Source organism: Acipenser ruthenus, chromosome 26 (assembly GCF_902713425.1).
Source record: "Acipenser ruthenus chromosome 26, fAciRut3.2 maternal haplotype, whole genome shotgun sequence".
Taxonomy (NCBI): domain Eukaryota; kingdom Metazoa; phylum Chordata; class Actinopteri; order Acipenseriformes; family Acipenseridae; genus Acipenser; species Acipenser ruthenus.
In genome coordinates, this window is record NC_081214.1 from 11,223,572 (window position 1) to 11,249,069 (window position 25,498).

Genomic DNA, 25,498 nt, shown 5'->3' on the forward strand with positions numbered 1-25,498 from the left:
TCCGAAGCCTGAGAGGCAGCTGTTCCCACCTTCACCAGCAGAGCAAGAATGCCTGCTGGTTTCCCCATCACAACCAGCAGAGGAAGAATGCCTGCTGGTTTCCCCAGCACAACCAGCAGAGGAAGAATGCCTGCTGGTTTCCCCAGCACAACCAGCAGAGGAAGAATGCCTGCTGGTTTTCCCTTCAGAGGCAGAGCCGCACCAGTCCCCTGCAATAGGAGCGGAGCCGCACCAGTTCCCTGCAAGAGAGGCAGAGCAGCACCAGTCCCCTGGAAAAGGGGGAGACTACACGCTGCTCCCACCTCCACCGGCAGGAGCAGAGCAGCCGGAGCTGCCTCTGCCTCCGCCACCTACACCGGCAGGAGCAGAGCAGCCGGAGCTGCCTCTGCCTCCGCCACCTACACAGGCAGGAGCAGAGGAGCAGGAGCTGCCTCTGCCACTTCCAGGAGCAGAGCAGCCGGAGCTGCCTCTGCCTCCGCCACCTACACCGGCAGGAGCAGAGGAGCAGGAGCTGCCTCTGCCACTTCCAGGAGCAGAGGAGCAGGAGCTGCCTCTGCCACTGCCAGAAGCAGAACTGCAGGAGCTGTCTCTGCTTCCTGTACCTCCACCACGGGGAGTACGGTGGCCGGAGCCCCAGAAAGGGGAGCTGTCGGCCACGAAGAAGGGGGAGGAGGTCTGGAGACCACCAACCCCAGCAGCAGTTTCGCTGCCGGAGATCGTGGGGGAGGTCAGGAGACCTGCTCCCACTGCAGCAGTTTCGCTGCCGGAGATCGTGGGGGAGGTCAGGAGACCTGCTCCCACTGCAGCAGTTTCGCTGCCGGAGATCGTGGGGGAGGTCTGGAGACCTGCTCCCACTGCAGCAGTTTCGCTGCCGGAGACCGTGGGGGAGGTCCGTAGACCTGCTCCCACCGCAGCACTTGTGCTGCAGAAGAGACTGTGGCCGGAGCCCCGGAAGAGGGAGCTGCCGGCTACGAAGAAGAGGGGAGGTCAGGAGACCATTCCCCAAGCAGCTTTTCCGCTGCCAGGACTGCCCCGGCTGAAGGAGTCAGTCTGGGAGCTGTCAGCACGTCTGCTGACAGCATGGCCAGTAGCAGCCTGGCTACTGGCAACATTGCCACCTGGGCCCCTGGAAGCCTCCATTCCCAGCCCGAGACTTTGTTCTGGACTGCTGGGTTTTTAAGGGGGGAGGTGGCCGTTGAGGCCATGTGTGCTGCGCACAAGGGGGGGTATATGTGGCAATGTGCCCCGCCCCTGTGTACATGTGTGTGTTATATGTTGTATGTTGCGTGCGTGTGTTAATGTTGGTGTATAGAGATTGGTACACGGAATATAAACGGGTCTGTGTTTCACGTGTATTTAAAAATGTAGATTTGTATTTAGGCACGAGGAGGGCACAAATCACTTCACGTGCTGGTAAAATGTAATGTGTGGTCACGGGACTACACTTAACTAATTCACGTACTGGGATTCAAGTGAGTAATTAATTAGTAATTGAATCCCAGCACAACAGTATATATAGATGCACGTTTCTGTCACTCGGGGTTAGGTGTTCGGTGAGTGGAGAACGGGTGAGGAGCGGAGGTAAATGTTAGGAAAAATAATAAGTAGTAGTAAAATCTGCTCACCGTGTTGTGTTCGTCTGTCTGTGCACTGTTTAGTTCGTTTTGTTTGTCTATTTATTTTGGCCTCAAGTGCCGTGTCCTGTGTTTTTGTCTGTTGAAACCTTTTATTTTATGTTCTGTTATTAAATGCTGAGCGTAAGCATTCGCTCAGCTTCACCAAACCCCAAATCTCTGTCTGTTTATTTCCTGCATCTGGTCTGACGCCACCCACTCCGGCCGTCTTTGTGGCACAGTGGTACTCAATAGGCGGCCCGCGGGCCAAATACGGCCCGCCAAGGCTCCCTGTGCGGCCCACCAGCTCACCTTGAAAATGAACAAAAAATAAATAATTGCTATGATAATAAATTATTAACGTCTCGTCTAGCAGTAAGAGTAAGTATATACAATTTACAAGCAGTATAATGCGCTGCCTATCAGTTTGCTCTATCACTTGCCTATTGGATCTTATGCTCTCGCGATTGCATCAGACAGTACGTTCAGCTAGGACACCGCCCATTTTTTCATTATTAGTGTGATGGAAATGGAGCCAAAAATGAGTGCAAGCGGGAGTAAACATCGCAAAGTGGACAGCGAAAACCGTGCATTTAATCCAAACTGGACGGCAGATTTTCTGTTTATTATGCCATCTCATTTAAATGCAAAACCTTAGTGTTTAATATGCCAAACCACTGTAGCAGTCTGCAAGGTCGCCAACCTGAAACGGCACTTTGAATCAAAGCACAGTAATTTCAACACAGCCTATCCTCCTGGCAGTGTCTTAAGACGTGACAAAATTGAAAGTCTGAAGTCTTCATATCACACGTCAAATTTGATTCTCATTACATCAGCGACTGTACGGGAAAAAGCAACAGCTGCTTCTCTTCAGGTAATGTGGGCACTAGCTAAAAAGAAAAAAGCCTTTCCTGGACTCTGAGCTTGTGAAAGAGTGCACATTGGAATTGCTGGATGAGCTGTTGGCTGGAGATAAAAACAAAGTCGACATTCTGAACCGCGTGAAGCAAGTTCCACTGTCTGATTCCACAACAGCACGAAGAGTGGAGATTATTGGCGAGGATTGTCTGTCAGCACTGCTTTCCGAATTGAAAAATGCCAAATACATGTCTCTTGCAGTTGACAAATCATGCGATTTTACTGACACTGCCCAGCTATCGTTGTTTGTTAGATTTTATGATGGTGAAATCTTCAAGGAAGAATTTCTGTGCTTAATACCATTAGAAACCTACACTACAGGAGAGATCGTTTTTGAAAATGTAAAAGGCTTTTTTAATCAGCATGGATTAGATCTGCAGAAAGTAAACCTGCTTGTTACAGACGGAACCCCGTCCATGACAGGGAAAGAGAAAGGCTTTGCTTCCCGTTTGACAGCGATACACCCTTCATTAAACACTCTTCACTGCATCATTCACCAAGCTGTCCTGTGCGGTAAGTTGTCTGGTGAATTGAAAAAAACAATGGATTTTGTGATGAGATTAGTGAACTACATACGCTTAACTTCTAGCTTGCAACATCGTCTTTTTCAAGCACTTTTGCAGGACGTTTCAGCCGAATACAATGATCTGTTGCTGCATAGTGACATTCGCTGGTTAAGTCGGGGGCATGTGTTAGAGAGGTTTTGTGCGCTTCAAAAAGAAATAATAGAATTTCTTTCAAATCAGAAGACCAGCAAGGCTGGTGAATTACTGGAATTTATGAATGATGTTCCTACAATGTCCCGGGTAGCTTTTCTGTGTGATATTACTGGTCATTTGAATTCCCTCAACCTGCAGCTGCAAGGCCGTGCAAGCAGTGTTGGGGATCTGTTTGAGAAGGTGTGCGTGTTTCAGAGGAACCTTGAAATCTTCAACACTGATTTAACAGGAAAAATGCTGTACTTTCCCACATTGCGCGTTGTTGCTACAGATGAAACCTCGATGAAAATGATGCAAGAATTCATGAACAATCTCATCAAAAACTTTCAAAGGCAATTTGAGAACTTTAAAATTCCAAAGGATGTGCTTTTATTTGTTCGTGATCCGTTTGTTGTCTCTGCTGATGGACCTTGCCCTTCTGAAGCGAAGAACATTCTTCATTCAATTGATGAAGGTGCCTTTCAATTAGAAATTGTAAGGCTCCAGAGTTCAGACGTCTTGAAAGCAAAATTCAGAGAAGTGGGACCTTGTGATTTCTGGACTCAATATGCTGACCAATTTCAGAATAGCCAGAACTTAGCCGTCTTTCTTTTAACGATGTTTGGATCGATGTACCTATGAGAATCAGGGATTTCCTCTATGACCATTATAAAAAGGTTGGTGTGGGGCAGGGCAAGATGTCACTCACCCACTGGGGCATCCACAGATCCCCCTCAAGAATATGTTGAGGCTCCAATAAATCTCCCAATGGATGTTGGCATAAGCGGCACACCCCAAGCACGAATCATCAACACTACTGACCTTCCTCCTACAGACTTCATGAGCCCACCCCTTACTAACCAGTACAGTGGGTATGCAGCGCACGGAAACACACCTCTTACTAACCAGTACAGTGGGTATGCAACGCACGGGAACACACCTCTTACTAACCAGTACAGTGGGTATGCAACGCACGGGAACACACCTCTTACTAACCAGTACAGTGGGTATGCAACGCACGGGAACACACCTCTTACTAACCAGTACAGTGGGTATGCAGCGCACGGAAACACACCTCTTACTAACCAGTACAGTGGGTATGCAGCGCACGGAAACACACCTCTTACTAACCAGTACAGTGGGTATGCAGCGCACGGAAACACACCTCTTACTAACCAGTACAGTGGGTATGCAGCGCACGGAAACACACCTCTTACTAACCAGTACGGTGGGTATGCAACGCACGGGAACACACCTCTTACTAACCAGTACGGTGGGTATGCAACGCACGGGAACACACCTCTTACTAACCAGTACGGTGGGTATGCAACGCACGGGAACACACCTCTTACTAACCAGTACGGTGGGTATGCAACGCACGGGAACACACCTCTTACTAACCAGTACGGTGGGTATGCAACGCACGGGAACACACCTCTTACTAACCAGTACGGTGGGTATGCAACGCACGGGAACACACCTCTTACTAACCAGTACGGTGGGTATGCAACGCACGGGAACACACCTCTTACTAACCAGTACGGTGGGTATGCAACGCACGGGAACACACCTCTTACTAACCAGTACGGTGGGTATGCAACGCACGGGAACACACCTCTTACTAACCAGTACGGTGGGTATGCAACGCACGGGAACACACCTCTTACTAACCAGTACGGTGGGTATGCAACGCACGGGAACACACCTCTTACTAACCAGTACGGTGGGTATGCAACGCACGGGAACACACCTCTTACTAACCAGTACGGTGGGTATGCAACGCACGGGAACACACCTCTTACTAACCAGTACGGTGGGTATGCAACGCACGGAAACACACCTCTTACTAACCAGTACGGTGGGTATGCAACGCACGGAAACACACCTCTTACTAACCAGTACGGTGGGTATGCAACGCACGGAAACACACCTCTTACTAACCAGTACGGTGGGTATGCAACGCACGGAAACACACCTCTTACTAACCAGTACGGTGGGTATGCAACGCACGGAAACACACCTCTTACTAACCAGTACGGTGGGTATGCAACGCACGGAAACACACCTCTTACTAACCAGTACGGTGGGTATGCAACGCACGGAAACACACCTCTTACTAACCAGTACGGTGGGTATGCAGCGCACGGGAACACACCTCTTACTAACCAGTACGGTGGGTATGCAGCGCACGGAAACACACCTCTTACTAACCAGTACAGTGGGTATGCAGCGCACGGAAACACACCTCTTACTAACCAGTACAGTGGGTATGCAGCGCACGGAAACACACCTCTTACTAACCAGTATAGTGGGTATGCAACGCACGGGAACACACCTCTTACTAACCAGTACAGTGGGTATGCAACGCACGGGAACACACCTCTTACTAACCAGTACAGTGGGTATGCAGTGCACGGAAACACACCTCTTACTAACCAGTACAGTGGGTATGCAGCGCACGGGAACACACCTCTTATTAACCAGTACAGTGGGTATGCAGCGCATGGAAACACACCCCCGGCCCCTGTGCTGATCTCCACCTCCCACCAAATCCCTGTATTCAGTGGAAATCCTGATGGAAAAATTGGCATTGAGGACTGCTTAAAAGATATTCAGTACTTGCAGGATGCCACAGCTCCAGCGAGACACCTTCAGTTTGCCACCATAGTGACATCTTCGTGGTGGTGTTAGAAAGTTTGTGTTAAACCTCCCTCCAGCACAGCAGTGTCCTCAACAAATCTTTGAAGAACCAAGAGCAGAGTACAGTGACTACCAGTCCAAGCTTCGTCAGTTTGCTCAGGAGGCACGAGTGGCCAAGGGATCCAAGGGTTACAAAGTGGAGAATCACCCACAGAAGATTGTAGCGCTAGCAGACATTGCCCCTCAAGGCGTAAATCAAGCCAATAAAACCACAGCTCAGATGAATGAACAGATGGAGATGGTACGCACCATCGCAGTCAACCAGCATAAGAACATCAAGTTTACAAACGAGGAGGTCATTCGGCCCATCTTACTCGTTTGGTTGTTAGTAGCTTATTGATCCCAGAATTTTGTCAAGCATCTTCTTGAATGATCCCAGGGTGTCAACTTCAACAACATTAGTAGAGAGTTGGTTCCAGACCCTCACATTCTCTGTGTAAAAAAGTGCCTCCTATTTTCTGTTATGAATGCCCCTTTATCTAATCTCCATTTGTGACCCCTAGTCCTTGTTTCTTTTTTCAGGTCGAAAAAAGGTTGACATTGTCAATACCTTTTAGAATTTTGAATGCTTGAATCAGATCACCGCGTAGTCTTCTTTATTCAAGACTGAATAGATTCAATTCTTTTAGCCTGTCTGCCTTTCTTTGCACTCTTTCTAGAGCAGCAATATCCTTTTTGTAACGAGGTGACCAGAACTGAACACAATATTCTAGATGAGTGGTCCAGTGGTTAAAGAAAAGGGCTTGTAACCAGAAGTTCCCTGGTTCAAATCCCACCTCAGCCACTGACTCATTATGTGACCCTGAACAAGTCACTTAACCTCCTTGTGCTCCGTCTTTCGGGTGAGACGTAATTGTAAGTGACTCTGCAGCTGATGCATAGTTCACACACCCTAGTCTCTGTAAGTCGCCTTGGATAAAGGCGTCTGCTAAACAAACAAATAATAATAATTGTAAAGTTTTAACATTACTTCACTTGATTTAAATTGTATATATATATATATATATATATATATATATATATATATATATATATATATATATATATATATATATATATATAATCAGTGGCTCTCAAAAGTATTCACCCCCCTTGGACTCTTCCACATTTTATTGTGTTACAACATGGAATCAAAATGGATTTAATTAGGAGTTATTGCCACTGATCAACACAAAAAAAGTCCATAATGTCAAAGTGAAAAATAGAATCTATAAATTGTTCCAAATTAATTACAAATACAAAACAGAAAATAATTGATTGCATAAGTATTCACCCCCTTGAGTCAATATTTGGTAGAGGCACCTTTGGCAGTAATTAATCTATTTGGATAAGTCTCTACCAGCTTTGCACATCTGGACACTGCAATTTTTGCCCATTCTTCTTTGCAAAATTGCTCAAACTCCGTCAAGTTGGATGGGGACCTTTGGTGAACAGCAATTTTCAACTCTTTCCACATATTCTCAATTGGATTGAAGTTCGGGCTTTGACTGGGCCACTCCAGGACATTGACCTTTTTGTTTTTAAGCCACTCCAGTGTAGCTTTGGCTGTATGTTTGGGGTCATTGTCCTGCTGGAAGATGAATCTTCTCCCAAGTCCCAGGTCTCTTGCAGACTTTAGCAGGTTTTCCTCCAGGATTTCTCTGTACTTTGCTGCATCCATTTTGCCCTCTATCTTCACGAGCTTTCCAGGCCCTGACGCAGAGAAGCATCCCCATAGCACCACCATGCTTCACAGTAGGGAAGGTGTTCTCAGGATGATGTGCGGTGTAAGGCCAAAAAGCTCTATTTTGGTCTCATCAGACCATAGAATCTTCTTCACTTGGTCTCAGAGTCTCCCACATGCCTTCTGGCAAACTCTAGCCGAGATTTGATGGAGTTTTTTTCAACAATGGCTTTCTTTTTGTCACTCTCCGATAAAGGCCAGTTTTGTGAAGCACCCGGGCTATTGTTGCCGTATGCACAGTGTCTCCCAGCTCAGCCGTGGAAGACTGTAACTCCTTTAGAGTTGCCATAGGCCTCTTGGTGGCCTCTCTGACTAGTGCCCTTCTCGCTCGGATACTCAGTTTTTGAGGACGGCCTGTTCTAGACAGATTCACAGTTGTGCCATATTCTCTCCAATTCTTAATAATGGACTTTGTGCGCCGGGGGATATTCAATGCCTTGGAAATGTTCTTATATCCTACCCCTGATTGGTGCTTTTGAAGAACCTTATTCCGGATTTGTTTTGAATTTTCCTTCGTCTTCATGATGTAGTTTTTGTTAGAAAATGTACTAACCAACTGTGGGACCTTCCAGAGACGGGTGTATTTAACACCTTAATTGCACACAGGTGGACTCCATTCAACTAATTATGTGACTTCTAAAGACAATTGGTTGTACCTGTGTGTCATAGCAAAGGGGGTGAATACTTATGCAATCAATTATTTTCTGTTTTATATTTGTAATTAATTTAGAACAATTTGTAGATTTTATTTTTCACTTTGACATTATGGACATTTTTGTGTTGATCGGTGGCAAACACTCCTAATTAAATCCATTTTGATTCCATGTTGTAACACAATAAAATATGGAAAAGTCCAAGGGGGGTGAATACTTTTGAGAGCCACTGTATATATTAGTATATTGATGCACACACAAGTATATGTTTTGTTGCAAGCCCAGCTCCTCATGAAAACATTGCTTTTTGTTAGGCAGTCTTTCTTTGTTTATGATGTCTTTGAATTCATGGTCACTGAGATGTAGGCTTGTTTTTCAGCAAGGGATTCTTGGAAATGACTTCTACAATAAAGCATGTGGCCACCTGAAGCTGTTAGAAAAAGAGTACTTTGGTCTTGAGTTCAGGAACCATACTGGGAGTTACGTAAGTTATTCTGCAATCATTTTATTGTGTGCAGTACAATATGCATATGCAGTGCAGCCTCTATGAGACGTTGTTGAAACTCAGTCATGAGCAATGGTATAATAGGCCTTTTAGAGGGGAACTGCAATTCAGCTCATTTCCTTGCATACAAATAACAGAAAGAATACATGTAATAATTAAATGTTTTAAATAGCATGACGGTTAACAAGATTTTAATTACAGATCCAGTAGCTGGATAGGGACACAAGACATCATTTGAGTTTTTAAATAAGTGTTTATCAATGCTCTTTATAAAAACCCAGAATACTATACTCTTTACAAAAACCCAGAACACTATACTCTATAAAAACCCAGAACACTATACTCTTTACAAAAACCCAGAACACTATACTCTTTATAAAAACCCAGAACACTATACTCTTTATAAAAACCTAGAACACCATGCTCTTTATAAGAACCCAGAACACTATACTCTTTATAAAAACCCAGAACACTATACTCTTTATAAAAACCCAGAACACTATACTCTTTATATTTACTTACAGGTGTGGCTGGAATTGCTGAAACCGATTGCTAAACAAGTTAAAAGTAAGTTTTTATTAGAAACCAATTAAGAACAGCAGATTATGAGCCAATAGTCGACCTTCTGTTTTCTCCCTGGGGAAACGTTGGTTAAGGAGGAAGGCTGCACCCTACATACACATTGCATCAATTCATTGGAACCAATTAAAAAAACAGAAACAAGCAAGTAACTCCCCCCTCATGCAGTGATTCATAGGCCTACCTCCGCCTCCCCTATCTCCACTATTAAGTGACCGCTTCGTCTAATTGGCCGTGTTGACCCTTAATCGAAGTGGGTTTGAGGCAAATGTTTCATGTTCCATAATCATTAATACAAATTTCTTTTATTTCAAATGTCTGTGTTGTGGGGTTTTCCTGAACTACTGAATTAGATAATAGAAAGCAGGGTGTCCTTCAAACCACAGATGGCGGTTGTCCTTTTAAATGTGCACTTCTTCTAAATAATTGTATTTTCATCACTATTAACCCTTAGTGGTTCATTTATTCAACATGTCTCAGGCGCGTCAGGTCCAATTTATTTTCACACTCACAGTTTATTTTAGATGTGCTGTTTAAAAGTTTTTTTTTTCACAGTAAAACAGGTTTAAAAGGCACTGCATATCAACAGGACACTCAGTACTGCATCTCCAGCCCCGCCCCACCCTTTGTTCGCTGTATTTCACATACCTCTTGATAGTAGTGCATACCGATAAATCATCTCCTGATCACTCGTTTTATCACCAAACTCCTCAATAATGAGATCCAAGTCATTATTTTATTACTATAACATTTAAAAAAAGCTCTGCAAATGTCTGTGATATTCTTTGAGCACTGGATGCAGAAACAGCTATCTTGTTTGTTTATGTCTGTGTTATCTATGTTTTTTCTGCTTTTTTCTGCTTCTCTCGGCTCCTATCGGTCTTACTCGGCCATTGAATGGTTTTCTCGGCTTTTTCCAGAGAAAAAACAATTAGAGACCTGTTTTTTTCTTCTTTTTGATGATGTCGGACAGGGGCCGACATTGGACCGGAAAGGGAAAATTGCAATGTCGGACCAGGTCTGACATAGGACCGCAAAGGGTTAAAATGTGAACAGTCAGACCATATTGCCTAATGTTGCTCATATGTCAGTGTGTCTGGGGTACTCTTCTGAAACTAGTACAATAATAATGGTAGACACAGTTCTATTAGAGGGTGTGTGCTGGTTAGCTCCTATTAACAGTAATGCAGTCTTCAGTATCAATGACTCCCCTATAACATGAGAACTTATTTGACCTGGTTGAAAACCAATCTTATATTATTGTATGGTTTTTTTTATACTTTGTTTTAACATCAAATCATAATTTCTCTTAGATGCAAATGAGGTTTCATTTAAGTTCATAGTGAAATTTTTCCCACCTGATCCAGGACAACTTCAGAAAGAACTAACAAGGTTTGTGTCTTCCAAACATAAGGTACTTTGTATTTGTTTTATATTTCTGTGTTATACAGTGTGTTACTGGTGTGATGAGACCTTTCAGTAAAAGTAATATTAGTTATTAATGTATGTGTCACAAGAATAAATCAATGATATTTGATTTCTTTAAATACCACATGAATAAACATTGTTCAAATACAAATTCTAAAAAGTAAGGTTCCCAAGTAATACTGAATGGAAGACAGACCTGGGGAATTAAAATAGTTAATCTGAGTAGCTGCTGGGAAGAAATACAAAGTAAAAGTTGTTGGAACTAAACATTCCCTGTCATTGTGTCAAACATTCCATGAATAAAGGACAGAACCCCCACAGTTACAGTACCTGACAAACCATCAAACATTCCATGAATAAAGGACAGAACCCCCACAGTTACAGTACCTGACAAACCATCAAACATTCCATGAATAAAGGACAGAACCCCCACAGTTACAGTACCTGACAAACCATCAAACATTCCATGAATAAAGGACAGAACCCCCACAGTTACAGTACCTGACAAACCATCAAACATTCCATGAATAAAGGACAGAACCCCCACAGTTACAGTACCTGACAAACCATCAAACATTCAGTGAATAATGATGACATGGGGCTCCCAAGTGGCGCATCCAGTAAAAGCACTCGTTGAGAGTGCAGGACACTCCCTATAGTCTGGATGTCACCGGTTTGAATCCAGGCTATTCCTTTGCCGACCGAGGACGGGGGCTTCCACGGGGCGGCTCACAACTGGCCGAGCGCCGCCCGGGGGGAGGGAGGGTTAGGTCGGCCAGGGTGTCCTCGGCTCACCGCGCACCAGCGACCCCTGTAGCCTGGCCGGGCGTCTGCGGGCTTGCCTGTGAGATGCCCAGGGCTGCGTTGTCCTCCGACGCTGTAGCTCTGGGTGGCTGCATGGTGAATCTGCAGTGGGCGGCTAATGCCACACGCTTTGGAGGACAGCATGTGTTCGTCTTTGCCCCTCCCCAAGCCGTCAAACATTCAATGAATAGTGGACAGAACCACTACAGTCACAGTAACCGACAAACTGTCAAGGGTTACTTTACATTGCTATTTACTTGAAACTGTATTTATGCATTTAGCTGAGATGTATACTAGAGGATGGAAGCACATTGCACTTGTTCTGTGTATAATTGCTTTTTGGCTATTAATAATAATACTATTTATTCACTCTTTTCAGGTATCTCTTTGCCTTGCAAATCAGGCAGGATTTGGCTAATGGAGGACTTCCATGTAACGACAACAGTGCAGCTCTGATGGTGTCTCATATCTTACAATGTATGTCATACATACCAATGCAAGGCTGTCTAAAATTATTAAAAATCATAGCTTTCTTTAAAAAAGCCTGGTTGTGTGGTGTGCATGTTTGTGGTGTATCTCTTTTAAATGATGCTTCTTCCTTTCAAACAGTTACTAAATTGAAATATATTTTACATAAAGTATCTCAATGTGTGTATCATTGATGTTTTGATATTTCCAATGCAGCAGAGGTGGGTGATTTTGATGAAGAGCTAGACATACAGCAGCTAGAGTGCAAGCAGTACATCCCGAACCAAGAATATCTAGACAACAAGATCATGCGATTTCACCAAAAACACAGGTAACTGCAAACAGAAGGAGGCGTTAGCTACAGGACTTGGCTTTACTCCGCTCTCTCTCTGATTTAATACATAACCTTTAATAAATGTGGATCATGTTTACTCAAGAGACACTGACGTAGTATTTTAGATTTGGAGCTGAAAAGTTTCCTCCTTCCTTTGCCAGTCGGCACCTCAGCAGGAAGGGGAGCGAGACCATCCTCCCAGGGAGAGAGAATCCAGAGTTTCTGCATTACAAACACTTCTAATCCCATTCTGACATCCTATTACAATTGGTCTGTTTTTTTTAATATTTATTTATTTATTTTTATTTATTTAGTGTTTCCAGATATTGTTTTTACCCCTATTATTTTTTTCCCAATTTGGAATGCCCAAAAAACGCATTTCCCATCCTGGCTCAGGAGACCCGAAGGTGCAGTGGGCATCCTCCGATCCCACGACGAGCCAGCTTCCTTTTTCATCCAGGAACTTGAGAGCGAATGTCAGGGAGCTACCGACCTCTGGAGAACAAAGGCCAGCTCTCCAGGTGTCCACTGTGAGCTCACTGGGCGCCTGGCCAGCAACGTTCGCTGTAGTGCGATGCGGAGAAACAGTCCCTGCCGGTTCTGCCTCCCTAACTCGTGGGAGCTCCAGAGCCAAGTGGTACTCCCTTCGGAAATCTCCAGCGAAGACCAGCCTACTTCGCACAGCCAGGACGCGAACCTGCGCTGTATGACTCGCCCTGCGCACCACGCGGCTGTGCTTCTACTAGGTGAGCCACTCGAGGGGGACAACCCTTTTTTAAACGTGCCTAATATTTTACAGAGGGCAATTGCCAGCAGAATCCGATGTTCAGCTTCTGGAAATAGCTAGGAAGTTGGACATGTATGGAATCAGACCACATCCAGCTAACGATGGGGAAGGAATGAAGATCAGCCTTGCTGTTGCACACATGGGCGTGCTCGTCTTTCAGGTACCGCCTCCTCTACCACCTTCCTTTCAGGTTTGTCCTTTCATTACTAATTGTTTACATTTTTGGCTACAGTCCTGGAATTAGTGTCTATTCTTTCTAGTCAGGTAGCAGCACAGTGCACCCCAATAAATGTCAGTAGATGCACTTTTTATTCTCACTCGAGAGCCCCACCCACCCTTAGCTAACTTTTGTAGGCAGCTATCTGCTCTGGTTGCCAGGATATGGTCTGCCTGGCATTCCAAGCAACAGTGTCATCTAGGATGAATTAACTCAATGGCCTATCAGCGTTAGACCTGTTTTATTTTTGTATTTAAATTTTGTTATAAAATGCCTACTGTATCGGTAGTTGTATAGAGTAAATTAAATACCAAGACTGCTCTGATTTGAGTTGAGCTCAGAACCAGTGTTCGGTTGTCCTCCTGTTCTCTGGTTATACGGAGCTGTCGTTCTCGCATGGTTCCCTGGTTATTCGGAGCTGTCGTTCTCGCATGGTTGCCTGGTTATTCGGAGCTGTCGTTCTCGCATGGTTGCCTGGTTATTCGGAGCTGTCGTTCTCGCATGGTTGCCTGGTTATTCGGAGCTGTCGTTCTCGCATGGTTCCCTGGTTATTCGGAGCTGTCGTTCACGCATGGTTCCCTGGTTATTCGGAGCTGTCGTTCTCGCATGGTTCCCTGGTTATTCGGAGCTGTCGTTCACGCATGGTTCCCTGGTTATTCGGAGCTGTCGTTCTCGCATGGTTCCCTGGTTATACGGAGCTGTCGTTCTCGCATGGTTCCCTGGTTATTCGGAGCTGTCGTTCTCGCATGGTTGCCTGGTTATTCGGAGCTGTCGTTCTCGCATGGTTGCCTGGTTATTCGGAGCTGTCGTTCTCGCATGGTTCCCTGGTTATTCGGAGCTGTCGTTCTCGCATGGTTCCCTGGTTATTCGGAGCTGTCGTTCTCGCATGGTTCCCTGGTTATTCGGGAGCTGTCGTTCTCGCATGGTTCTCTGGTTATTCGGAGCTGCCGTTCTCGCATGGTTGCCTGGTTATTCGGAGCTGTCGTTCACGCATTGTGAGTAGTCTATTCATCCATCCATTCATTCATTGTTACAGTTACTGTAATAGAGAAAAAGACTTCCAAAAACACATTTGAATTATTTAAATATTAACTTTAAAAAGATGTCCCTATCTTTCTATATATTATGGCAGGAAGAAATCAAATGGAACTTTAGGTTATTCTCATAACCCTGGTTCCCTGAAATCAGAGAATGTGAGTGGTGACCACTCACTGCTCATAATATCCTCGGCTCCGCTCCGCTCTTTCTTTCATTCCGCTCCACTGCTTGCGATTCCCACTCCACTCCCCAGATCCAGACAACATAGGCATAAATTCTGTTTTTTCACCCCACTGTATTGCTGATTGCAGATGAGAAGATATGATGTACATTCAGAAAGGAATACTATTTAATCTTCCTTATTATAATCGCATAGCTTGACCCAAGTAAAAAAACATATATCCCCAGCTATGATCAGCAAAGAAAAATGCCTACATGAAGTGCTCAGAGACGCTTTCTCATTATTATTGATTGGTACTTGTGGCAAAGTGCCCCGCCCCTGTGTGCATTTGTGTGTTCTGTGTTGTGTATATGCGTGCGTATGTTAATGTTGGTGTATAGATTGGTACACGGGATATAAACGGGTCTGTGTTTCACGTGTGTTTAAAGTGTATAATTATATTTAGGCACGAGGATGGCACATCACTTCACGTGCAGATAAAATGTGTATAATGTGTGGCACGGGGTTGCACGTAATGAATTCACGTGCTGGGATTCAAGTGAGTAATTAATTAGTAATTGAATCCCAGCACAACAGTATATATAGATGCACAGTTTCACTCAGTCGGGGTTGGTGTTCGGTGAGTGGAGAACGGGAGAGAGAGAAGGAGAAAAGAAAGTCAAAAGTAAAGTAAAGTAATTAGTGTTTTCACTCACCGTGTTTGTCCGTTTGTCTGTTCACTGTTTAGTCTGTTTTGTTTGTCTCTTTATTTTGGCGTATAGTGCCGTGTCCCGTGTTTTTGTGTTTCAAACCTTTTATTTTCTGTTTATTAAATGCTGAGCGCGATCACGCGCCCAGCTTATACCAAACCACATCTCTCTGTGTATTCCTTCCTGCTTCCGGTCTGACGCCACCCACTCTGGCCGTCTTTGTGACACGTGGTGTCAGAAGAGGGATAGCCGCGCCTCCAAGCGTCAGACCAGGAGGGGTCTGGAAAAAAAAAAAAAAAAAAAAAAATATATATATATAATGGCAGAAGACGCCACAAAATGGCGGGACTGGTTCCTGGAGAATGCTGGGCTCCCAGGCTCTGCCCATAGTCGTTCGGGCCCTGTGGATGATGGACAGTGAGAGATGGGAGGCCTATCAGGAGGAACACACCCCAAACACCTTGGAGGAAGGTGTGGAGTTTCTCCTCAGCTACCTGGAGGCAACGATAAAAGGAACAGCAGCCCAGGTAGCAGGCCCACCAGCAGAGGGTGAATGCCTGCTGTCCCCATCTCCACCAGCAGAGGGTGAGTACCTGCTGTCCCCATCTCCACCAGCAGAGGGTGAATGCCTGCTGGTTTTGCCTCCACAGCCCAAATGGGAGGAGCCTGAGCGTCCACAGCCCAAATGGGAGGAGCCTGAGCGTCCACAGCCCAAGCGGGAGGAGCCTGAGCGTCCACAGCCCAAGCGGGAGGAGCCTGAACGTCCTACGCCTGAGTGGGAGGAGCCCGAACGTCCTACGCCTGAGTGGGAGGAGCCCGAACGTCCTACGCCTGAGTGGGAGGAGCCCGAACGTCCTACGCCTGAGTGGGAGGAGCCCGAACGTCCTACGCCTGAGTGGGAGGAGCCCGAACGTCCTACGCCTGAGTGGGGGGAGCCCGAACGTCCACAGCCCAAGAGGGGGGAGTCGGTGCGTCCACAGCCCAAAAGGGAGGAGTCGGTGCGTCCACAGCCCAAAAGGGAGGAGTCGGTGCGTCCACAGCCCAAAAGGGAGGAGTCGGTGCGTCCACAGCCCAAAAGGGAGGAGTCGGTGCGTCCACAGCCCAAAGGGAGGCAAGTCGGGGCTTCCACAGCCCTGGGACCCAAGCCACCAGCAGAGGGAAAATGCCTGCTGGTTCAGCCCCAAGAGCCGGAAGGGGAGGGGTTACAGGCTCAACCCCCTGAAAATTTTTGGGGGGGAGAAGGGCAGGATGCTGGTGTCCCCCAGCAGCCTCTCGCTATGCTGCTGAAGGCAGCACGGCGCGCACATGCCCAGCCGCCACAGCAGAGGGAGCCAGCACCGCCAGGAGCAGAGGAGCAGGAGCTGCCTCTGCCTCCGCCACCACCACCGCAAGGAGCAGAGGAGCAGGAGCTGCCTCTGCCTCCGCCACCACCACCGCAAGGAGCAGAGGAGCTGGAGCTGCCTCTGCCTCCACCACCGCCAGGAGCAGAGGAGCTGGAGCTGCCTCTGCCTCCACCACCGCCAGGAGCAGAGGAGCTGGAGCTGCCTCTGCCTCCGCCACCACCTGGAGCAGAGGAGCTGGAGCTGCCTCTGCTGCCCGTACCTCCGCAGGGAGTACGGTGGCCGGAGCCCCAGAAAGGGGAGCTGCCGGCCACGAAGAAGGGGGATGAGGTCTGGAGACCACTTTCCCCAGCAGCAGTTTCGCTGCAGGAGTTCTTGTGGCCGGAGCCCCACAGGAGGGAGCTGCCGGCTATGAAGAAGGGGGAGGTCGGGGGACCACCTGCCCCCGCAGCTTTTTCGCTGCAGGACGGGACCAGCATGCTGTCAGCCGTGCCACTACCGGCAGGGGAGCTGACAGCATGTCCAGCCATGGGCCCACTAAAGCCTCCCTTCCCAGCCCGAGACTTTGGCCGGGACTGCTGGGTATTTAAGGGGGGAGGTGGCCGTTGAGGCCATGTGTGCTGCGCACAAGGGGGGGTATATGTGGCAAAGTGCCCCGCCCCTGTGTGCATTTGTGTGTTCTGTGTTGTGTATATGCGTGCGTATGTTAATGTTGGTGTATAGATTGGTACACGGGATATAAACGGGTCTGTGTTTCACGTGTGTTTAAAGTGTATAATTATATTTAGGCACGAGGATGGCACATCACTTCACGTGCAGATAAAATGTGTATAATGTGTGGCACGGGGTTGCACGTAATGAATTCACGTGCTGGGATTCAAGTGAGTAATTAATTAGTAATTGAATCCCAGCACAACAGTATATATAGATGCACAGTTTCACTCAGTCGGGGTTGGTGTTCGGTGAGTGGAGAACGGGAGAGAGAGAAGGAGAAAAGAAAGTCAAAAGTAAAGTAAAGTAATTAGTGTTTTCACTCACCGTGTTTGTCCGTTTGTCTGTTCACTGTTTAGTCTGTTTTGTTTGTCTCTTTATTTTGGCGTATAGTGCCGTGTCCCGTGTTTTTGTGTTTCAAACCTTTTATTTTCTGTTTATTAAATGCTGAGCGCGATCACGCGCCCAGCTTATACCAAACCACATCTCTCTGTGTATTCCTTCCTGCTTCCGGTCTGACGCCACCCACTCTGGCCGTCTTTGTGACAGTACTGAAAAAATGCGTAAATTGAAAATAAAGTAGAAGTCAGGAAGTATCATCTTGCAATGAACAGTTTTTTAACAGGTTCCTACGATGTTGTGTACGGTGTACTCGCCTATTTCAAACTTTGCATATGATTCGTATCAAATTAGCTTTATACTGAGCTTGTTTGTACCTGAATATCTCAACAGGGCTGACGGACCACCCTTACATTTTTATATGGCACAAATGCAACTCCACAATCGGGAGCATATATATTTTTTTCTCCATAATGAATTATAATCACATTGAGTATTAAAGAAAAAAATAAACTTTGTAAAAAATGCAGTTCTCAAGTCTGCAAAACATAAGTGCCTAATGCTTTGAAACTGGAAAATGAATGGTTAACATGCACAGGCATAATATAAAATACTGTATTTGTATTGCATCTGTATTTGTCACCTTCTTTTAAACCAAACTTTTGTGCAAACTCCATGGCTGAACATGTATTTAAGAAAAATAAAACCGTGCTCAGTGCTCTGAAAAAGCAGGCCGGAAATGTCCGATCCACGCTCCCCTCCAGCAACTACCTCACTCCATATAAAATTAGCGCACACCGCTCCGCTCACACTCTGAAATATAAATGTAACCATTACTGAACAGGTATTTATCTCCTAAAGACCCGAATCCTGAATATTGTATATCAGAGCTGCTGTTTGTTTGGACTGCCTCCAAAATTTTGTCCTGTCATCATAATATGCCAGTATATGGAGCTGTTCCTCCCTGTCAGACTGGAAAGGAGGCAGATGGAAAGCATCTTATTCAACAGACTGGTTGACATGGAACGCTGAGATCATCTTCAGAAGAAGGCAGGATTGGTGCAGAGCGTGATCTTTGTCCTGGCCCCTGTAAACATTAAGCAGGCTTTCGCAATAGAGAATACCTGCATCTCACTCATCCACGTTGCGGAGGTGATGGCAAGCAAGAAAGCAGCTTTAAATTATAAACATTTTGGCTTAACTGAATGCAGGGGCTCAAACAAAGGCTTCATGAGTGCATTGAGCACCATTAGTGCATTAGGCTGCCTATGTCCTTCATAGGTCACCGAGCCCCTTTCCTTGCCCCGCCAGGAAGTGAGCTCCTGGAGACCGAGTCAATCATGACATGGCAAGCTGAAATAGCTGCCAGATAGACCTTAACATGTAGGGGGATTTCCCCTCGTCATATAGGTCCTGGAAAGATTGCAGTATTACTGCCATAGGACAAGTCGTGAGGTCAAACCCACAAGGCAGACACCACGCCTGGAAGACACCCCTCTTGTACCTGTACTAGGAACGCATGGTCGCTGCCCTGGCATTCTGCATGGTGTCAGTAATCCTGTTGGAAAGTCCTAGGTGGCTCAAATGCAGGCACCATGGGTCAGGATGCCATAAGGTCCCTCGTGACTGACTGAGCAGGTGTGTTGGCAGTCTCCACGGCTGGCTGCTGAGGAGCTGCATCAGGGTTGAAAACCAGATTCTCCTCATCCAATATGGGACTGCTAGGAGCACCTTGGCCCAGTCCTGTCTTATTTTCTGCAGACACAGCGGGAGCAGTGCGAACGGTGGGAAGGTGTATAACAGCTGCCTCGGTCACTGGTGTGCCAAGACATCTCTTCCCAGCGGTTCACCGCCTATTATGGAGAACCAGAAAGGAGAGTGGTTAAGCCTCCACTCTGAGCTCCACTGCCCTTGAGGAGTCCCGTCACCCAGTTCATCACCCCAGGCAGATGTACTGCCCACCGTGAGAGGAGGTTCTAGAGCAAAAGCTTGTGGGCCACACGATGGAGACTAGGTGACCACAGGCCGTCCTGGTGGTTGATGTAAGCCACCACTGTCGTGCTGTCTGTGCGTACAAGCACATGCCTCTCTTGAACATCCTGCAAAAATTCTGCAAGGCCAGGTAAACTGCCTGCAGCTCTAAATATTATTATTATTATTTATTTCTTAGCAGACGCCCTTATCCAGGGCGACTTACAATCGTAAGCAAATACATTGTGTTACAATACAAGTAATACAATAAGAGCAAGAAATACAATAACTTTTGTTCAAGCAAAGTACAAGTGTGACAAACCACAATTCAATAATACAGCAGATAATAATGCTAGTTACAGCAGGATATGATTAAATACAAAATACTACAGGTTAAACACTTGGCAGATTACAGTATTCTGAAGTACAGGATTAAATGCAGTAAAATAGGGGGCAGATAAGAGCAAAATAAAGCATATCTAAATGAAGGGTGATAGTGTCCCAGGATACAAACAGAGGAGTTCTACAGGTGCTGTTTGAAGAGGTGAGTCTTAAGGAGGTGCCGGAATGTGGTCAGGGACTGGGCAGTCCTGACATCTATAGGAAGGTCATTCCACCACTGCGGAGCAAGGGTGGAGAAGGAGCGGGCTCTGGAGGCAGGGGAGCGTAGCGGAGGTAGAGCCAGTCTTCTAGTGCAGGCGGAGCAGAGAGGTCGAGTGGGGGTGTAGGGAGAGATGAGGGTCTGGAGGTAGCTGGGTGCAGTCTGGTCAAGGCATCTGTAGGCTAGTACAAGAGTCTTGAACTGGATGCGAGCGGTGATCGGGAGCCAGTGGAGTGAGCGGAGTAGTGGAGTAGCGTGGGCGAAGCGAGGCAGAGAGAACACCAGGCGGGCAGCAGAGTTCTGGATGAGCTGGAGGGAGTTGCAGTAGTCTAGGCGGGAGAGTACCAGGGCCTGGACCAGGAGCTGGGTAGCATAGTTGGTGAGGAAGGGTCGGATTCTTCGGATGTTGCTCAGGAAGAATCGACAAGTGCATGCCAGAGTGGAGATGTGCTGTGAATAAGAGAGGTAGGGGTCCAGGGTGACTCCGTGGTTCTTAGCGGAGGAAGAGGGAGAGAGTGTGGTAGATTCCAGAGGAACAGAGATAGAGAGATCAGAGGAGGGGGAGGAGGAGGGAAAGAAAAGGAGGTCAGATTTAGAGAGGTTGAGTTTGAGGTGATGCGAGTGCATCCAAGAGGAAATAGCAGACAGACAGGTTGAGATACGGGCGGAGATGGTGGAGTCAGAGGTGGGGAAGGAGAGGAAAATCTGAGCATCATCAGCATAGAAATGGTATGAGAAACCATAGGATGCGATGAGGGGGCCCAGGGAGTGGGTGTAGAGAGAGAACAGGAGAGGACCCAAAACTGACCCTTGGGGGACTCCAGTTAAGAGAGGGTGAGGTGTGGAGGTTGCTCCACGCCAGGTTACCTGGTAAGTGCGGTTGGAGAGGTAGGAGGAGAACCAGGCCAGAGCAGTGCCAGAGATCCCTAGGTTGTGGAGACCCTGCCAAGGGGGGATTCACACACCCACCCTGTCTTTCCACACTGCCCCAGCCCAGACTGGACACATCCATGGTGACTACCTCCACCAAGAGAGTGCCTTTAGACAGTGACGAGACACTGTCAGTAGGTGGTCACGGTTTAAAGCGGGCTGAAAAACCCTGCTATTGAACCAGGCCTGCAGAGGGCGCTTGTGCAGGAGACACAATGAAAAGGTCTAGGAAGCTGCTGCCTTTAAGCCTAGAAGTTATTGGAACATCACTACTGTGAGCGCTCTAAGCTAAAAGAACTCTAAACAGGTGGCTAGTCTCTGCACTCTGCCGTCTGACAGGGATCTTGTACGCTGAAAGGCGAACCGCAGGTACTTCCTGTGTGCTGGCTTTATTGGGATGAGGAAATAGGTGTCTTTGAGGCCCACCGTGGTGAACCAGTCACCTGGCCTGACTGTTTCATTGTCAACATTTTGAACCTCCTTCGGCTCAAATACAGGTTGACCTGTCTGAGGTCAAGGATCGGTCTGAGGTCACCATCCTGCTTGGGCACTGGGAAGTACCTGAAGTAGAACCCTTCCTCTAAATGGAGGGGGTCTATCATGCGAATAGCCTGTTTTTTCAGCATAGCTGCCACCTCCTGAGACAACACAGCGGCGTCCTGTGGACCCATGACTGATGTTGTAGTCATGCCCCGAAAGGGAAAGCAACCATACTTGAACTGCAGTGAAAAGTCGGTTTGAACGGTAGTAAGCACAAAGATACCGTGGTGCACTGACGACAATACTCCAGATGGCACCCTGAAAAGGGGCCCTGGGTAAGTGGCAGCAAACTCGTAGGGCTGCTGCTCGGCTTGTGGCTTGGACTGAGGCTTCTATCTCTGAGCATGGCGGCAGAACCTATTAAAACCTCTGCGGCGAGCAGCGGCGGGCCGATTCTGACCATCACCTCTGGTAGCAGGTGCAGCCGGCTGTGCTGGACTTTAAGGCTGCTGTGGCCTAGGGCGTCGGTTTGCTGCTGGTTTTTGCACTGGAGGTGGTCGCTTAGGCAACAGGCGGACCAGCTCCTTCGTGGATTCCCATGAGCAGTGAGAGCGCTGCAGCATCTCGTCCACCGCGGGATCAAATGTATGCCCTGGTGTAATCCCCATTTGACACGCGTGCCTGGGAAAGCCAAAGCTGCCTACGTACAGCTACCAGCAGAGCCAGGTTCCTGCCTACAGCCTGCTCATTGAGCTTTGACACACAGAGCAGGTTCTCATTAACCAGGTGCAGGTTCTCATTAACTAGGTGTGACAAACCACAATTCAATAATACAGCAGATAATAGTGATAGTTACATCAGGATATGATTAAATAGTGATAGTTACATCAGGATATGATTAAGTACAAAATACTACAGGTTAAACACTTGGCAGATTACAGTATTCTGAAGTACAGGATTAAATGCAGTAAAATAGGGGGCAGATAAGAGCAAAATAAAGCATATCTAAATGAAGGGTGATAGTGTCCCAGGATACAAACAGAGGAGTTCTACAGGTGCTGTTTGAACAGGTGAGTCTTAAGGAGGCGCCGGAATGTAGTCAGGGACTGGGCAGTCCTGACATCTGTAGGAAGGTCATTCCACCACTGCGGAGCAAGGGTGGAGAAGGAGCGGGCTCTGGAGGCAGGGGAGCGTAGCGGAGGTAGAGCCAGTCTTCTAGTGCAGGCGGAGCGGAGAGGTCGAGTGGGGGTGTAGGGAGAGATGAGGGTCTGGAGGTAGCTGGGTGCAGTCTGGTCAAGGCATCTGTAGGCTAGTACAAGAGTCTTGAACTGGATGCGAGCGGTGATCGGGAGCCAGTGGAGTGAGTGGAGTAGCGTGGGTGAAGCGAGGCAGAGAGAACACCAGGCGGGCAGCAGAGTTCTGGATGAGCTGGAGCGGACGGGTGGCGGACGCAGGGAGGCCAGCCAGGAGGGAGTTGCAGTAGTCTAGGCGGGAGAGTACCAGGGCCTGGACCAGGAGCTGGGTAGCATAGTTGGTGAGGAAGGGTCGGATACTTCGGATGTTGCTCAGGAAGAATCGGCAAGTGCGTGCCAGAGTGGAGATGTGCTGGGAATAAGAGAGGCAGGGGTCCAGGGTGACTCCGTGGTTCTTAGCGGAGGAAGAGGGAGAGAGTGTGGTAGATTCCAGAGGAACAGAGATAGAGAGATCAGAGGAGGGGGAGGAGGAGGGAAAGAAAAGGAGGTCAGATTTAGAGAGGTTGAGTTTGAGGTGATGTGAGTGCATTCAGGAGGAAATAGCAGACAGACAGGTAGAGATATGGGAGAAGATGGTGGAGTCAGAGGTGGGGAAGGAGAAGAAAATCTGAGCATCATCAGCATAGAAATGGTATGAGAAACCATAGGATGCGATGAGGGGGCCCAGGGAGCGGGTGTAGAGAGAGAACAGGAGAGGACCCAAGACTGATCCTTAGGGGACTCCAGTTAAGAGAGGGTGAGGTGTGGAGGTTGCTCCACACCAGGTTACCTGGTAAGTGCGGTTGGAGAGGTAGGAGGAGAACCAGGCCAGAGCAGTGCCAGAGATCCCCAGGTCAGCAAGAGATGATAGTAGAATAGAGTGATCAACAGTGTCAAAGGCAGCAGAGAGGTCGAGGAGAATTAGGACAGAGGAGAGAGAGGCAGCTCGGGCACACTTAAGTGAGTTGGTGACAGACAGGAGGGCGGTTTCAGTGGAGTGAGCAGAGCGGAAGCCAGATTGGAGAGGGTCAAGCAGAGAGTGGTTGGACAGGAAAGCAGAGAGCTGGCGGTGTACAGTCCGCTCGAGGGTTTTGGAGAGGAAGGGTAGGAGGGAGACAGGACAGTAGCTCTGGAGGGAGGTGGGGTCGAGGGTAGGTTTTTTGAGGAGGGGAGTGATAGAGGCTTTTTTGAAGGCAGAGGGAAAGATGCCAGAAAGTAGAGAGGTGTTGAGGAGGGAGGAGATGAAGGGGAGTAGAGCAGGAGCAGCAGCTTGAAAGAGGTGAGTGGGGAGGGGGTCCAAGGCACACGTGGTGGGTTTGTGACCCTGGAGCAGGGAGGAGAGGTCAGAGTCTGAGAGGGGCAAGAAGGTGGAGAAGGAGGGCGAGTTAGTAGGGGATGTAGTGGGTGTAGGGGTTGGAGCAGGAGGGGGTGCGGGGGAGGGAGAGGTGTTAAAGAGTTTGCGGATATCTGAGATTTTAGAAGAGAAGAAGGAGGCAAAGTCATCAGGGGAGATAGAGGAGGGAGGAGGAGGAGGGGGGGTTTAGGAGGGAGGAGAAGGTAGAGGACTGTTGTGGAGAGGACCTGTGACTCTCAGAAAGGGACCTCAGCTAATGGAACTGGTAGGCACCCAGAAGGCTATTATAATTGCCTAGCCATGCCGCGAACACACTGGCGGTATAGGCATGCTGGAGGATCACCTCCGAGACCCGGCACTGCTTGTTGGGGCAGTTAGCATCCCTGGACTGGAGCACTAAATGTGACCCCAGGACAATTGGATCTCAAAGAGGTAATCCGGGTGACCTGGGGCAGGTCTGGGAGAGGTGGTAGGTTCCTCCTGTGGCAACTCTGTGCTCGTAGCCCTGAGGGGACAGACTGGGCAGGCGGCAGTAGTTTTGTGAGCACTGTTCCTTGGTGGGAGACTGCTGCCCCGAGTTTCCCTATCTGCTCCGTGTCCGCCGATCACTTGGAACGACGACTTCTTCTCTGTGAAAAACAGAAAAAATTAATGAATTACAAATACAATTCTCACATACAATAATAGTAATATAATTACTTAAATTATACAAACCATCTCTAAATTTTGTCCGAAGCCAAAATGAGAATAAAATAACCAGCCAGAGCTATTTCAGCTTGGGAGAAGAGCACAATGTCAGCCGATTTATGTTGCTTGATCCCTGGGAAGGAGCAAGTAAAGCGACTGGCTTCACGCGGGGCAGAAGGCCGCTGTGGGACGTAACAAACAACAGGCTGTAGTGCACAATATACACGTAATTCATTTAAGAAAATTCAATTATGCTGTAATAATTTATCGCATAAATTATGTAAAACACAATAATTAGTGGAAATTATAGTTATAAGAAAAAAGTACTTATCTGATAGACTCCTCTTGTCGGGTCAGTCTTGAAAGGAAACATGGCAATGAGATCTGTGTGTGCAGTTCATTTATGTCCTCAGGGGCGGGACATGACTGCGTCACAGGCTCTGCAAGCAGCTTTGTTTGCATATGTAGCTGTGACTGTTACTTATTGATGCCCGTTATTGAATTACTCAAAATCCCTT

General features: G+C 47.4%; 1 protein-coding gene across 1 annotated transcript in view; it reads left to right on the forward strand.

Annotated features, from left to right (window-relative positions):
- The window catches only part of LOC117430944 (FERM domain-containing protein 7-like), a 51,279-nt gene that overhangs the window by 19,840 nt on the left and 5,941 nt on the right, over positions 1-25,498 (forward strand). The window contains exons 3-8 of the mRNA XM_034902546.2: positions 8,685-8,789; positions 9,335-9,377; positions 10,703-10,781; positions 12,001-12,098; positions 12,306-12,420; positions 13,223-13,370. Coding sequence (XP_034758437.2) covers positions 8,685-8,789; positions 9,335-9,377; positions 10,703-10,781; positions 12,001-12,098; positions 12,306-12,420; positions 13,223-13,370 — 588 coding nt within the window. The remainder of the gene's footprint in view (positions 1-8,684; positions 8,790-9,334; positions 9,378-10,702; positions 10,782-12,000; positions 12,099-12,305; positions 12,421-13,222; positions 13,371-25,498) is intronic.